This window comes from Spermophilus citellus (genome assembly GCF_964194105.1).
Source record: "Spermophilus citellus genome assembly, chromosome: 9".
In the NCBI taxonomy this organism is placed as follows: Eukaryota; Metazoa; Chordata; class Mammalia; order Rodentia; family Sciuridae; genus Spermophilus; species Spermophilus citellus.
The window spans coordinates 83,300,988-83,318,506 of record NC_138191.1 but is presented as its reverse complement, the minus strand read 5'-3'; the positions used below and the strand labels follow the sequence as shown (position 1 = coordinate 83,318,506).

Sequence of the window (17,519 nt, the reverse complement as noted above, 5' to 3'; positions counted from 1 at the left end):
GCAGGAAACTGCTCCAAGATGCTTCAGCAAAAATCGATCCATCATCAATCAATCCATCAGTCAATAAGATAAAACTGAAAAATGTCCAGAGTCTGAGTCTTCTAGTGGTTAATTTGAGAAATCAAATTATGTCAACAGATCTTACTTCTCTCCAGTCATTGAATTCTACATTATATTTTATTAGCTTCATTTTCAGGTTTCACTGGAAGAACTCCAGCAGTTCCAGGTCATATTCTCAAGAGTTCATATTCAGTAAGAGAGAGAAGGTCCCTTCCTGGTAGCTTCCATACCTATCTCAGAATTCACTCTGATTAGATGAACTTGAGTCATGTGTCCGCTGTGGACAGCACTTGGCTTGGTCACATGCCTACCACTAAAACAGAGGTTAAAAAGTTTTGGAAGCCACTAGGACTGAGATAAGGAAAAGAAGTTTCCCAGAGAGATTATCCTGCTACTAAGACAGATAGGTTGAATAAATACTGGACAGATCCCCGTCCCTCCAAACTTGAAATCATCCTCACAAATAAACCCTCTCTCTTTTCTTAATATCCAAGATGTTGAACTATTAAAATGATCAACTTTGAAAACAGGATATTAAAGGAAAGAACCAACCAAACAGGTTACCAAATGAGAGAGGTTCCTCCTTACAATTAAAAGAAAGCACCGGTTAAAAATAAAATGTTGTCCTACATTGGCAAAAATTTTAAAAATTTAAGCAATGACCAGTACTGGCCAAGAGGTAGAAAGGTAGACACTCCCAGACTGGGAGAGAGGATTACTGGTGACTATCATTAATCATCAAAATCTTAAAAGATATATTTACAGAAATAAAATTGCAAAGGAAATAAGAATGTGAATAAAAACTACAAGGAAAGTTTTCCCAATTTTTTTATAATAGCCTCCAAACTGGAAATATTTTAAGAACCCCAAAAGAGGATATTAAGCAATTTAATCATGATATGTTTGCTATAGACATCATACCAACACCAAAAAATGGCCTTCCAATGCATGAGTATTGGCATCTTACTTAAGAAAGTCCAATGCTAAGGAATTACCATTGACGAGATGAGAGCATCACTAACTACCTAACCCTAGGAAATTAGCTTGCCCCTTGTCTCCCAGTGCTCTCTGGCTTCTCCTGTAAGATTTATTAAAAGTTCTAAAGATCTAGATTCTACCCAAGGAAAGAGCAAAACATTTGGATATCCTCATCGGGCTACAATTTATCAAACAAATATGTAAAGAAACATTCAACCATTGCTCATGGAAGCAGCTGAGTGTTACATGGAGAGAGGTGAAGGGAATGGATCACAGACAGCATTTGCTTGTTCTAGAAGATAGCTCAAAAATGTAATGCAATGTTTGGTTAATAGACATGATTTCTGTAACAACTTTATATTTTTGAAAAAAAAAAAAAACACGTCTCTTCTTCTTCTTCTTCTTCAGCCTTTCACTGTGTAGCGTTTAATCTTCAGAATCTCCAGTTCTTCCTCCCATAAACAAATCTACTGCCTTCCCAAACAAAACCTATTAACGCTTCATCTAGTTCCCATAACTTTAAAATGTGAATATCCCTGATGGACTGGCCTATCTTAGAGTGTTGTTGGTAAGATCAAATGAGATGATTTCTACCAAAGTACTTTGAAGAAGGATAAAAGCACTATACAAATGTGAGGTATCAGGAATATCAAATGCACTGCCTACATGTAACAGTCACCCGACAAAGCATCAGAGCGCTCGTGGCAAGCCTTTGGCTTCTCCATAACCTCCACGTTCTTTTCCTGCAGTCATTTCTCAAAACTGGATGCTCACTTGCAAAATCTCCCTGTACCAACAGAGCAGGTTCTCGCTAACTTTCAAATTGACTAATGAGTAATTATAAAAGCATGGTGTCTCTAGATGTTAAAATGTAGGTAATTAAATAATGGGGGGAAATGCCAAAAATAACCCCAGAAGAAGACAGATGTGCCCGGCATAGACTAGAACCCTAAAATGGAGAAAGACTGCCCTGTGGACAAATATAGAGTTAATGGTTTTCCCGTCTCATTCAAGCCATGACAATGAAAAATCCTAAAAGATGTAAACTTCTGAAAATGAGTACTGTTTTAGAGTTAGCACACAGTACTCCTACTTGCAATATATTATACCACTCCAAATAACTTCTAAAAGGCAATCACTGCTAAAAAATATAATAGTAATTAAAAAGTTCTTTCTTAGTAGGACTGTGTCTCTATGCTATCCATTTGTATAATATGTCTTCTATAGCTCCTCATTTTAAAGATTGTTAAAATTTTAAATAAAACATGGATGGGTCAATAATAAGTATGCCAAAGTTCTTCAATGCCCTTCTTTTTAAACCTCCACCCCAATTACATCCCTCCCTTGAGGATATTTACAATCCTCTATGACACATGCTCTGTACCTTCTTGGTTCAAGGAAAACACACCTACAGCATTTCAAATTAACTACTGACCCTTACTCTCACACTATAAACAAACCCTTTTCAAAATCTCAATTGCATTGTGTCCACATTGATTAAAGCTTGAAGCCTGGTGACCTCACGTGGTGTTAACTTCTCCCATGCACCAACAGCATTCTGCCTTTCTACTCAATTACCCCCTTTGGTGCCAGAGGATCGCTACCCAATGAACACACACAATGGACTTCTGCTTCATTACACTAACCAACAGCAGGATAGAAATAAGCAGAAGAGGAATAAACAAGCTAATTTATCATGAGGACAGAGCCAGCTTTCACCAGTCTCTCCATGGAAAACTTTAGTGGTTAACGGGAATATCAATAGTCTGGGGGTGATGTTTATGATATTACAGATTATAGACAAAAGCCACAACAGAACCTCGCTGATTAAAGAATTTTGCAGATTAGTAGGTGTGAACACACACAAACCCTGCCTTAAAACTAGAAGGTCCTACATAAAAACCTGCTCAATAATTATTTGGGGACACACAACCCTGGGCTTTGGATAATGTGGACTGACACCCTGGTAATTTGCCCCAAGTGTTCAACCTAACTGTGGGGCCTCTGTTATTCATCTTGGTCAGGAGGGACCCAGCCTCTTTGTGTGAAGGATCTGGTTGCCCCCCTTCATTAGGCATGGCAAGGGCACAGCGGTTGATTAAATTAACAACTTTAGAGGGCTTCAGTCCCAGTTCCCAGACATTAGCACCATCATCCAGAACAAATTAAAAGCCTCACAGCAATTAAGCAGATTTTGGAAATGAATTTCCCGTGGTTCAATGGCTCAATAGCAATCTTAAGTGGTAGAGAAGAGCCTAGAAGGCTAGAAGGAAAAGAAGAGGAACTGATGACTGATTTTCCAAAGTAAACACACAAACTGGTAGAAGCAGCACAAACAATAAACTTCTGAGCTTCTGTTAAGCAAGGCGTTTGCATTTCTTTTATATAAAATTGGAATATTCTGTCACCAAAGTTAAAGGGATAAGAATGTAGTGGAATTATTCTATTAAAATGGTGAATTTCAGAAGGATTTCTCCTCCTCTGTTTTGTTTGTTTTTAATTACTTCATTGTAGTCTTGCTCAAAAATATAAATAGATATTGAGAGGGAACCAAAAATATCTGTTTCCATTCACTAGATTTTAAAGTCAAACAAGCAATCTTCCCTAACTCAGGCAGTGGAACCATCCACATCGCTTGGACTGGTTTTAACCAGTATTTAGAACAATAATGGGCCCATAGTAAAATAAAATAAAATAATAAAGTGTCATCATTTTAAAGGAGGGATTGCATAGTATCTTTTTTGCAAGTCTCTGTTTTCTCTCCATCTCTACCACCCATGCCCCTCACTCTGTGCCACCTCCGTGTCCTATCCCATTACTTGCACCTCTAGCTGGAAGGTCTGACAAGGAAAGAAGTCTAGCTTTTGTGCGACTTTCTCCTTGGCTTCTGCTTCCTTCTCTTTCAAGCTGACACATGTGTTTCTTACTCTGCTCCTGCCTGGCACCTCTGCCTGGCTCCACTTGTAGTGTCTCCTTGCTTGCAGGCACACATTCAACACAGCATGCTTCAGTACCATTTGGGCACCTGGAGCAATGTGTGGATGAATTCATTCCACCCACCAGATATGCAAGCTGAACACAATGGAATGCAGAGGTGGTTATGTGCACATATTACATTTTCTTGATATCAAGAGCATTTATAAAAGCTGACATCATAAATACACATTATTGGTCTCTAAGAACAACCATAAATAAATCTACAAAATTCTTAGAAGGGAAACAGAAAAATGAGTTTTTCATTTTTTAAGAGTTCATAGTAAAATTACAGAGTCTTCTAAAAGAAGTTCCTTCAAAAGCCTTCATGCAGCCAAAGAAATATATTTGCTACTTAAAGATCATAAATCTCGAAATTTCCCTTATCCTTCAATATTTACATTTGAATAGTCAAAATTTGGAAATATGTGCACCAGTGGGTGTTCCCTTCCTCCCACTAAACTTCACCAACCAGCCACAGGCAATTCTCTGCTTTTATGGCCAAGTAAAGACCAAAATATATAGATCAGACATAGTAACAATTAGCACAACAGCAGGCAGAAGGAATGAATCCCTCTACTAGTGATCAGGAGGCTTGGTGTGAATCTTATTCCTTCGCTAGGTCTTCTCTGAGTCTTAGTTTTCACAACATATCAAAAGTTCCCTTTCCTACTCCAAAAATTCTGCGACAATAATAAGCATCACACCAAGAAGTGGGACTATCTTGAGTGGTCAAATGAAAATAAGAACCTCTCCTCACTTAAATAGTAAAAGAATCGCCTGGAATTTAGCATTGCAAATTTTAGGGTAGAGCAGTTGAAGCATTTTAACTACCTCTGTGATAAGTCCAAAATGCAAGGCATTTATCTATGCTTTTCTTCAACAAATATTATTGGGTATTTATATTGCACTGGTCGGGGATAACAACTCCAGATACTGGTGAGCACATCAGACCATCCTTGTTCTCATGTAGCTTACAGTTTTTTAAGAGGTTAGATTTTCATCATTATTTTTTGTTTCTCATACAGCACTAAATATCTAGCTAATCTTGCAACAGTTGATATTTTAATAATTTTTTTTTTTTGAGAGAGAGAGAGAGAGAGAGAGAGAGAGAGAGAGAGTTTTTTTAATATTTATTTCTTAGTTTTCGGCGGACACAACATCTTTGTTTGTATGTGGTGCTGAGGATTGAACCCGGGCCGCATGCATGCCAGGCGAGCGAGATACCGCTTGAGCCACATCCCCAGCCCAGTTGATATTTTATAAGCAAAAGATCATCAGTTTTTCCTCAAAGTTTGACTTTCAAAGGTCTTTGTCATGTATTTTATGTCTAGAAGGAAAAAAATTTCCCCAGTGGATAATGACTCCAATTTCATAATATTAAATAAAAGGACAACTGGGATTCACTTTGCAGCAAGCAGAGACAATAGATCTCTTCCACATAGTGAGTGATAATCATTTAAAAAATCTTGCTAGCATGGGTTTTCTATGCTATAAATAGCCATAAACACTGGCTCAGAATTTAAAAAGGTGAAAGTTTAAGATTCAAAATCAGCTCCTTGGAAACTACCACTAACTAAAGGAAAAAGTAAATTAATGACTCCAGTTTACCAAATATGTGAATAATGTGCTTCTTGCACTATTGGTTTGCATAGATTATGCCAATAGGAAGGTCATCAAGCAGGATGGCTGGGTTTCTATTTTGATCTAATCCATTAAGGGGCACAAATAATCTGTGATGGATCTAAAAGACACAGAATGACTCAAAACTATCTATTAATATAGATATTAAAAAATTACTTAGTGGCAACTTCTAATTTAGGGAAGTGGCTCTCTTACACAGGCTGCTCTAATTAAGCAGGCACATATGAAGCACCTGACTTGTTCTCTCATTTTAATCCACAAACTCCCTGTGAAACAGATTTTTTAGATGAAGAAACTAAGGTTCCTGCATATAAATGCTTTTTCTAGGTTACAAAGCAAGTCTGATAACAAATAGACAAATCAGATTACTACCATTGATAAAATGACATTCCTGAAATTAGAGATCTGATCACTCTGAATGGAAGGATTAGTAAGTTTTTCAACGAACCAAAACCATCATAGGGAAAACCTTCAGCCAACACTTTGCTGTGGAGTGACTATATCCTAGGAATTCTATAATTTGCCTAAGTCATCAATAGGTACTTATCAAAACTGCTGTAATCATCCTGCTTAGTGGGAAGAGTTCATAATGTCCCTGAACAGAGCTGATACAAGTACCCTGTCCTGTCCCAATCCAGAAACAAAACAAAACAAACAACAACAAAAAAACTGTCTCACATATATGCTAAACCTGGCTTTGTAAAAATCCCAATCATCCTGCTCATGGTCCTCCAAACCATATTTTCTTTCTTTCCCTTTTTTAACAAGTAGGTAGGGCAGGGGAAGAAGCTAATGACAGAAACTCCTTTGATAACTATAAAAAAAAAAAAAGAAAGAAAGAAACAAATTCTAATTAAAAGATAACCTTAGTGTCCTGTCAGTTTAAAAGGAATCTACAAATTGTCTATCCTGTTTTTGTGGATTTTTTTTTCCTCCTCTTTCATCAGTTACCACCCAGAAATACCATGTTCTCATACAGTGAAACTGTTTTGTTTAGGCGTGTTCAAAGAATGGAGCCGGGGATTTAACACTGGCAGGTTCATGCACCTGCAAATACTGTGAAACCAGGGGGGGTGGGGGGGAGCCCCTCTGTGAAATCAAGGGTGTCACAGGTGCCTGTCACAGCCAACACCCCCCAACACACACACCAAAATCTTTCTCAGTAGAGATGTGACAACAAGGCCCCCCCTGGTGTAGTCTGTTCAAAGTCTCAGCAAAAATCTTATCTACAACTTCCTTAGCCCAGACACGCAGGGGCTAATGCAGCAGGCTGGTTCACACAAGCCAGAACTAGCTCAAGATTACAGAGAAAAGAATGTGGGGACGTGTCCTTTCCACATTGGAGGATTCCACTCTGGGGTGAGTTACAGACTAAATGAGAGCAGATAAAACATATAAGAACCAGAGTAAAAAGAACCAGACCTCAAATGGCCTGAACTGCTTTGAGAGAGGGCTGGATTTAATAAACTATGGAACCCAACATTTTGGTTGTGATCACCTGAAGGCAAGCACGCTAAAGAGACTTGAAAGCCAAGATTTCATTTCAGCTAAATTAGACAGTGCAGAAGAACATAGTATTTTCTGACTGTTGAATTTCAACCAAAAGAAAGGGGGGCGGATTTACAGCATAGTGATTGCACCTCTCAAATCACACACATGTGCTTATCAGTTGCAATGGCTGAGGCCCTCAATGTTTTAAACCCTATTTTGGCAGATCTGAGTTTTCTGTTTGCAGTTACCTTCAGAGTGAAGAAAGGGCAGAGACAAAGGAAGAGGGATTTTGTGGCTTCTTTTATATATAAGTCAAACCCCCAAATGTAGAGTTATGTAACATTCCCTCAAATTCACAACTTCAGAATTATGCTTGCACAAACCTCCTCCAAAAGGACAAAAATCAGTCATAGATATTTAGTCAAGGAAGTTGCAGAATGATAAAGTCTTAAAACCAAACACATACATAAGGTCCATACTACACATCTGTTTTTCTTCCCCATATTACATGTCTGGGTTTTATTTTATTTCTTTTTCTTTTTTTTTTTTTTTTTTTTTTTTAGTTTTAAATTTACAACATTCCCCCAAGCAGGAGGAAGGGAATGTACCACACCCTCAGCAAGCAAGGAAGGACTTCAGGGTTTTTGTTTTGTTTTGTTTTGATTTGATTTTTTAATTCCTTAGAGTCCTTTAAAATCCACATAGAATTTAGTAACACTGTTATTAGCTAAGAATCATAAGTATACAAAGACAAAAGGGAAAAGAGGAAGTTATTGCTATTTTATTTTTCAGCACTGTAACAGAAAAGTCAATCAAGCTGTATGAAGCATAAGTTGGGAATTTTCTGCATATTAACTCCGTGAGAGCCTCAGACAGAAATCAGATGACCTCCAGGCAGAAACCCAGAAGGAGATGAACCTTTGGAGCACTGCTGGCATCAGGCCTGAGTCCAAACCATGGCTCAGCCTCTAATCCTGTGAACTCAGTTACTTCCCTTTCCTGGACTCTGAATCCTGCTAAAATGAGATGGAACAAGATGGTTTCAGAGGCCCTTTCATCTTTACAATTTAACACTGAGAAGCTCCACAGCTTCTATTCAGGCAAAACACCACCAAAGTGTACAGATTCAGAGGACCCACACAGCTGCACTCATGGAGAGTAACAAAACACACACCTTTATTAAAATCATATATAAAGCAAAAGCAATAGATAAACCCCAAGTAAAAGCAGGAGGGATTCTTTTGGGAGTTAAGTGTGCATGCTTTTGGAGAACAATTTGGTCTTAATGTAATTTATTAGTTCCCTGCAATGATATTAATATCCACCATTTTTTTTGGAAGACCCATAATGAGATGTTTGGATAAAACATCAGCATTTATATTAGAAAGCAGGATGCCCTCCATGAATTTCAAAACCAAACCTATTAATGCTTTGGGTCATTCTCATTCCTTCTACCTCCATAGATTCACCAATGTGGAGTGTTTGATAAAGTGGTGGTGGTGACTTAAGGAAGGAAAAGAATAGATAACAAACAATGTCATGATCTTAAAGCAAAGAAGGAAAGAGAAAGAAAAGGAAGAGAAATGGGGTTTAGCAGATGGTGTTACTCAAAAGTGATTTGGAGATCACGGCGCTGGCAGGCCTTGTTCAAGGAGATATCCCAACATGTGCCAAGTCCTTTGGGGTAGATTCTGGGAATATGTAATTTTCTGCAATCCTCCATGAGATGGAAGGCTCCTCCTTCTATGTCACTGTTGAGAAAGGGAGTCAAGGAAGTTTGGTGCCTTATTTGACATCATCAAGCCCACACTTTGCCTGCAGAGTCCCAGTCACATGACATTGTCTGGAGACCAGGAATTCTCCCTTTGGGAGGGATCCGCCAGGATGCAGGCAACAGTTAACTGCCTCCAATCAGCTTTCATGAACTTGGTGCTATCTAGGGCTTGGAGAAAACTGAGTCAACTATTTTCAGACCAATTACCTTTTTTCTAAAGAAAAATTGTAATGCCTAGCCAAAACAAAGATGGTGGCCATGGCCTTTTCTTTCAATTACTTCTGCTTTTTTGGAAATGTGTATCTGTAAAGCCCCTGAGCTAACCCAGAGAATTAATCAGAAGTTTTAAGAAGATCCCATAATTCGTGTGAGCCAGGGATAAAAGAACACCATTTGACAAGGAATACTAAAAGAATGGAGTAAGTAGAGAAAGGGGGAGAAGAAATGTGCTTCAAGACCCAGGATATAAATAGGCATAGTGGATGGAAATGCTAGCTCAGTTTGGGTGGGAGTGAGTGCCATCAGAAGTAGGTTTTAGACATTCTAGCCCAAGATGTGCCCTGAAAAGGTGTCCCTATGTTTGCCAAGGCCTTACTTTTCCTTTCTTGAGCCCTTCTTCTGTCCACATCCGAGTTGCCCTCTGTTTTCTTCAATGGTTCCATCTAGACCTACTGTGTCTGCTAAAGCCAAAGGCCGTTCTATGGGTTTATGGTTTCAACAATTTTCTATTATAAAGGCCAGCCACCCTTAGCTGTGTGTAATACTTTCTTTTAGGGGGAGTTGGCTTGTGATGTTCTCAGGTTCAGCCCTCCCCAGCGAGGCCTGCAAGCCCCAGTCAACACTGACAATGGCTGGCATGGGGGTTATTAAGTATTAGGAGCTGGGATTGTTTGCTCAGAAAGTAACTAGGTCAATGATCAGTGATCATGCAGTGATGGGAGTGCTTGGCTGGAAGAGGGTGGGAGCAGAAGAAGGGTAGCCTGAGCTTTCATCTTCTATTTAATCTGTGTAGAATCATTTCATCACACTCACCCCTTTGTTTCCCATAGAAACTGAAGGGATAATGGGAGCAGAGCAGCATTAGGCTTAAGAGCATGGCTTAGAATTCAATCAAGGATCGGGGCTTGGGTCAGCCCTCTTACTATCTCTGTCACCTCAGAAATTTCCTTAAATGAACCTGAGATTCATCTGAAAACTGGAGAAAGTCATTGTAACTGCTTCTCTGGGTTGTTATAAGGATTAAGCAAATCAACACGGGTGAAAAGCTTTTTCACGTGTAAGTCCTTAAAGTGTCAATGGTAGTGAGCCAAATATCTTGCTCCTGGTCAGACATCAACCTGGCCACTGCTTCTTCTCCCCCAACAAGTTTCAATTACAGGTGGAATGTGGTCTTTGGATGTTAGTAAACAGTGTTAGTAAATGGCTAAGAAAACTCAGTGCTTTTGAATTCTAAACATATGCGTTCCTCTTTTCTATAATTTAACAATTTTTTTTTTACATTAGTCCTTTTATAAAAAGGAAAAGTCAGAAAACATTGCCCAACCTTCAGGTTTGAGAATTTCAGTACCCCAAGATCCTCCTTTCCTCTCCAATCCACCTCTGAGCACTTTTGAGAACTGTCCACATCTGGCACATGTGTCCATTTAGTTCACCATCACACAACCTCAGAGAAGAAATGAGACCTATGTGAAGTAGATGTGACCCATTTCATTAAACGATGTTCCCTGTCTTCCATGCTCTCTTATAGTATCTAGTAATTGAGAGTTGCAAATCTTTCAATGAAGAAAATCTCTCAGCATTTTCTTCCCCACAGAACAAGATGTATCTATTCATGGTGACAGTATGGCTGCTCCTGACAGCCTCTGGTCTGGGATGCCTTCGTTATTGTGCATGGGTGTGAACATAAACAAAAATTTGTCCTTTGGGAAAGAGAATTTTCAATTTTCAGCAAGAAGCTCCCCTCTCAACTGCTCCACCATCACGGCCAATCCAGACTCTCTGAAACCCTCTCTAGCCTCAGTTGATTCCTTCTCTTGTTTTCCTTTGAAAAAGTCCGGACTTATTATGTAACTACATAAACATGTTAAAACCACTAGCTAGGGAAAATAAAATCAAGTCATCTTCCTTAAAGTAGCAAATCTCAAAATACTTTATGGTTAATGAACTTGGCTGCTCAGACAATTGGATGATTCACACAATTATGGAGACAGGTTAGAACCTGTAATAAATCAGTTAGACTGGCATCTGCCAACTCCTCAGAAGGTGTCCTCCATTAGCCTTGGTGAGACACTGCTTTGGTCTGTATAGCTGGACTCCATTTACCATCACAAATGAACCCTAACTAAGCTAGGCAATCTTTTACTAAATCTTTCTATACTCATATAGTAAAATGGGTATAAAAATACCAATTTGGCTAGGGTTGTGGCTCAGTGGTAGAGTGCTCGCCTAGCATGCATGAGGTACTGGGTTCAATCCTCAGCACCAACATAAATGTAAAATAAAGATATTGTGTCCACCTAAAAAAAACTTAAAAAAATATTTTAAAAATACCAATTTGACATGACTATTTGTGGATTATAATATACAAATTTTGGCATACAGTCCACATTCAACACATGTTAAACTATATATACACACACACACACATATATATAATTTTATTCATATATTTATTTAAAGAAAATATTAACATAATGATTTGATGGTATAGTATAATTAGCAGGGCTTCCAATTTCATGTTTTCAAATTCTCAGTTAATTAGTGAAAATTATCTTAATGCTAGAAAACTTCAGCAAAAGACATCTTTTGCTGGTAAACTTAGATTAAAAGGGGCTCTTCCCTACCTTTGGCTCTTCTAACTTAACCAATTTCTAAGGCCCTTCTTTTCTAACCCCAGTCAACATGCAGCTCTATCCTGAGCACACAGTAGGCCCTAATAAATACTTTGCATATTAGGTAAGTGGTACATATGAGCTTTAAGCAACGGACCTTCATATAATCTCAACAAATCCTAAATCACTGTAGAATCACCCTGAGGAAGATAAGGTAAAACTCTTTCCTCAGTCTGTATGATTTTTTTTTTTAATTCAAAGGTCATACTATTGTAAAATGTCAACTAGGTAGGGAAGGCTTTAAGTCCACACCTGTATTCCAGGCAGAGGACTTGAAAACTTCACAGGGCTACACATAATATTATGATCTCAAGGAACTGTTTCCCATTTTTGTAAGGAAAAGGAAAGTTCTAGAAGAAGTCTAGACAGGTAGTACTGAAAGAACACAGAGATGAAAGAGCTTTGAGACTGTTCACACAAGCATTATTTTACTGCAGCAGTCAAGCAGATGCTTTAGCTTTTTAAAAGTCAAATAATGTTATTTTGATGACTATAAAAATTACCATTTTCAAAAAGAATGAATTTGTGAGCTTTCATAGCACTTTAACAAACTACATTAAATACTTAGTTACCAAAGAGAAAAAATGGCATGGTTTAGTCAGATGAGAAATTTTATAAAATAAAAAACAGAATCAAATACAGAAACATGTGGACAAATATGAACCAAAAACCAATTAATTAGAGCTTTTCAAGATTCTCACCAGATACCTAAATACTACAGAATTACAACAGCATTGATGTACCGTGAATTTTTTAAAAAATGCAACAAGCTTAAAATCAAATATACTGAGGAGCAAACACATGCATTCTGAGTTAACTGCAATTTCATAATTCTGCAACTTCCAGATAAAGACCATCAATAGTTTTCACTTAACTATTTCAATATGTGCCATATAACTGAAAGGAGTAGATAAACCCATGTACCATTTGAGAAAAGTGATTTTACATGTGTGTGTATGCATGTATGCATGTGTTATATACATTATTTTCTCAGTTTTACAAAACAAACAAAAAGCCAGTCACATAAGTGAAGTTTTTAAAAGAAACAGTGACCCTTCATAAAGAAATAATAGTTGGCAATTTTTTGATATTTATTTGGAGATTTAAGTGTGGAATCCTTCCATTCGTGGGTATGCTTGAAACAATGCAATAATTTTCTATTCATTCAGTTCCAATCTTCACACTCTGAACAGTCTTAGAACAGGTGGAACAGTGACCTGCTTTTTCAACCATCATATCCCCCAGACATGACTAATTTGAAACTGAGCAAATTGCTCATAATAGGTCAGGGATTCAAGTTCATGAGTTTTTAGTGGCTGCACTTTTGTTGAAGGGCACATGGTCTCCTTCCCCTCTTCCTTCCAACCCCTGAAGCTGCCTCTCCATGAACTAAATTCACCAAACATGAAAGCAAAGGAACATTATTTTTAAATTTTTCTGCAAGCTTATTTTTCAGGAGGATCAAGATCAAGCTATTTCTTTTAAAATATCTTATTTTCCTTTAGGGGTTCTTAAAGTTTAAAATGAATTCTACATACCTGAAGAAACTAGTCACTTAAGGAGACTTCTGAATAAATAAGAAAATATTCAGATACCTACTTTTACAGTGGCTCAAAGTTTTCACAAAAACATGATATATATCACTGAATTTAGAAACACCCTAAGTTCTATCATATAAGATATTGATTTCAGAGCCTTTTTACAAAATCCCATTCAATGTGTAGCAGTACATAGGTACTGGCATAAAGAAGAAGAAGAAGAAGAAGAAGAAGAAGAAGAAGAAAAAACCTAACACACAAAGCAAGCAACAGACAAACAAACTTAGGAAGAAGGTCACTGGGGTAAGAGTATATTTAATCTGGCTAAACCAAAACTCAATTCCTCATGTTTGCTTTTATGGCTATTGTTTTTCTCCATCAATTCTAAAAGGCTGCACCAAACATCAGGCCAAATGTAACATAAAACTCTTGTGAATACTAAAAGAGTTATACAATTAGAACTTTAAAAAAAGAACTTAAACTCATTTATCTACCAATGAGGACACAAGTCTATTGATTAACAGACTTGCTTGGTCACTTTGGGGCTCATGGTTTGTCACTACTGTTGGGGAATGATGGTTGTTTACTTTTGTGTTGTGTAGAACTGTGGGGTAACTTTCCAATCCAATCAGGTGCTTTGATGTTTAGACCCTCCCTTCCTAAATTGCCACACATATTGTAGCCAGTTCAAAATGGACATTTTCTTTTCTCATTTGGTCTACTGCAGATATTTTAGAAAAAATACTCCACACCCAGGACACCTGACCCCGTTAGTAGCAGTGGCATTGAGCAGTGAAGTTCTCTTCTCTCTGAGAACAGGAGATGGTTTCTGAACTTCACCTTGACTTTCCAGTCCTCAAACTGTTGAAAAAACTACTGATTCCACCTATTCACTTTGCTGCATTTCTGTTCTGTGCTTGGTTTTGTCTACTTTCCAATTTAGGCAACTGGAGTGGGAAAACATATGGCTTACCTTTTGCTAATATTCATTTTCCAAGGGTCTTATACCATATTCAAGTTCCTAGATTGGTGTAAGAGCGAAAATAAATTACTACCCCAAAAGCAAGAGTAAAAGCTAAGACACCAATCAATGTGGGCTGGATCCAATCTGTTTGGACTGGGCATCAGAACTGGGACACAGACTTTGCAATTGAGAAAGGAGGAAAGCAGCAGTAAACTTCTACAATTTCCCGGAGAAATGTTATGCATAGATATTTTTCTTTTATAGGGCAAGTTAGAACTAAAGCAGTTTATTAATTGAGGTGAATCTACTTATGGTTAGAACCTGCCCCTGCCTTTTTTATATTGTACAGTATGGTCACTAACCAGGTTCTATGGGGGAAAATAACTCTTGGCATTACTTATTGCAGACAAACCCTGCTTTGAACAAATAACTGTTCTGACCCCATAGGAATTCTAATGCCCAACAAACACTCAAAGTGCCTTGGGATCTCCTCCACAGTAGTAAGATTCCAGAAATCAAACTAGTTTCAAAAGTGCCCAAGGAAACCTACTACATGGATAAAGAGCTCTCCAAGCCCAAGAGACCAGTTTTAGAAAAAGAAACACACACCAACAAACACCTGGAAACTATGTGTAATGGTTCGCTGCTTGTGCAAAAACCTCAAAGAGGATGAAGGTCAGACAGGGATAATAGGCCAATTTAATTCTGAAAGCACAAGGTGCAAGAAATTTTAATTATGGTCTGCCACTGAAATCACACAAGATCCAATGGCATCTAACTGCAACTGCTCATCAAGGGAGACAAGAGGTGTAATTGTAACCGCTGCATAATCACTGTGAGGGCACAGAGAAGGCTGTCTTCAGCTCCCAGCAGAGAAGGTATTAAGGGCCTCGAAAAATCCAATACAGGGAAACATGGAGATTGTAAGAAGCCAAACACAAAAGCCAAACCCGTGTGTGCAAGTGTGCGTGCGTGTGGTGTGACAGAGTGTTCCAGAAACAAAAAAAGAAGCTGTTTAGCCCACATTGAAGATAGGAGCTTGGAAAACTCGGAGCCTTTTCCGCTTTGTGGATACATGCAGACAGAAAGGCACGGCTCCTCCAAGAACTTCACTCCTACTGAAGCTTCTCCCACTCTCCTTTGTTTAAAATAATTAGCTCGGATGTAATAGTGATTAACAGGACCAGACTCCCAGTAATTTGCTCTCATCAAACCCGGGTCTGCAGACAAAACGCTACTCAGAAGGCTGAAGGTGTCCAAACCCCTGCAGCTCCCGCGGCGCGGCCGCCGGCGCCCTGGGGCAGTTCCTCCACAAGTCGCGCCGGCTCCAGGAAAAAAGGACGCGCAGACAAACCCCTTCTGTGGACAGTCTCTACTAGACAAAGTTTTTAACAAAGCCTCGAAGTAAAGGAACTGAACCTCGCAACCGCGCCCGCTGCAAAGTTGGCGCTGAAGTTTGTGCCAGGATGTCCCAATCTTGAGAGGAAAGGGACGCGAGTGTGCCAAGAGGCGGGAGGATGGATGGTGATGGAGAGACAGTGAGAGAAAGTGAGGTTTTTTCGAGTGGATCGTGAGTGAGACGATCTTCCGAACCCGGAAGCCAATTTGGCCCCAAGAGGTCCGAGAGGTGCACGCCACCGGAGGTCTCCAGGACTGACGCAGTCGCCAGGGGCATTTAGGAGCTGTCACCTGCGGGGAGCTCTGGCGGGAGCGGAGACGCCCTCCTAGGCGCCAAGGGAGAGGGCTCCAGGCTCCAAACTCAAGGATCTCGGGACTCTAAGAAGTGGGGGAGGGGAAATTCTCGAGAGGACAGGAGGCCAAAAGCAACTTTTCCGATATGCTTTTCTCCTCCGACCTCTCCAACTTCCAGCTTGGTCAGCCGAAGACTCTTACGACCCACTCTTACCCCATCGCACCTCCCAGCCCGCGGTTCAAACCAGTCCCCCGAGGACCGTGGAGTGGGGGGTGCAGCGAGGAAGCAGAGAGCACAAACATTGGGGCCCGACGTGCAAGCCTTCACCCCCTGAGACAACCAAATGCATTTACACATGCAACCACCGCAGCCTTGTAACAGAGCTCCGGGTTTGCGCTGGGCGCAGTTTCCCGACTCTTCTGTTGTTCCTAATAAAGTCGATTACGTTGTCCTCCCGGAGCTGATTGGAAGGAAACAGAGAGGAAAAGGGGGGAACGCGGGAAAAAGCAGGGGTGGGGGGAGCAATCAACTTTGTAAACCAGAGCTTCCTCGCGCGATCCGTCGCCATGCTTAAGATTCCCACCCCCGCACCCCCCTCCTGCCTTTCAAGTGGATACTGAAACTAGGCCAAAACTTTTTCCCCTCCTTTTCTCCAGCCACTAGACTGGATTGTGCCCCACAGAGCCCCATGGAGCTCTGCTTTCTTAAGCACAATAGCCGGACTAATTAGATCATAGAAGCAAGGCAGTGATACTGTAACAAGTAGCCCAAGAGGCAAAGAGGGAAGGGGCCCGAAAAGAGAGAAAGGGGGAAAAGTTTGCAGCTCTCGCACTTACCAATCAAGCCTCCCACCAGAAAGGCGATGATTTGGAACACAAGCAGAATCCCACCAACAATGCACAGCTTCTTGGTGCTCATGTTTTCTATAATTGCCCCAGCCATTTTTGCGCCCCCCCTTTTCTTTTCTCCTTGAAATAAATGTTTTAGGGTGTGCTTTTTTTGCTCCTTTCCCTCTCACACTCCCTCCTCCCTTGCCTCCTTTCTGGGCGCTGCAAAACTTCAGGGGTGCGGGAGCGCAGAGATGAGGGACCCGGACCGAAGGCGCCCGCACGGATTCCCCCAGCGCAGCCGGATCGGGCTCCCCCAATGCCCGGAGCTGTGATTGTGGCCGCTCCGCCGCCTGTGGACGCTTAAAGGAGCAGGGAAGCGGATCACATGACGCCGCCTCCCTCCCTTTCTTCCTCCCTCCCTCTCGCGCTTCCTCCCTCCCTCCCTACCTCCCTCTCTTCTACTACCCCTTGCCCGCCAGTTCGTGGATCCGAGTTCAGGCCTGCGCTGGCGTCCCTCTCCCCGGTCTGGCTCGCAGCCTGTCCCGCCAAGGGCTGGTAGCTTGGTGGGTATGTTGTTGTTGTAGTTACATGGGCGCCCCTTACTCAACCGCTCACACGTTTCCTTTTCTGGCTCCTGAAGTGCAAGATTTAAATCACCCACGGACGCTTCGCAGACCTTCAAC

General features: G+C 40.3%; 1 protein-coding gene across 1 annotated transcript in view; it reads right to left on the bottom strand.

Annotated features, from left to right (window-relative positions):
• The window catches only part of WLS (Wnt ligand secretion mediator), a 104,838-nt gene extending 87,648 nt beyond the window's left edge, over positions 1-17,190 (bottom strand). The window contains exon 1 of the mRNA XM_081306155.1: positions 16,843-17,190. Coding sequence (XP_081162281.1) covers positions 16,843-16,948 — 106 coding nt within the window. The 5' untranslated portion in view covers positions 16,949-17,190. The remainder of the gene's footprint in view (positions 1-16,842) is intronic.
• Positions 17,191-17,519: the final 329 nt, after the last annotated feature.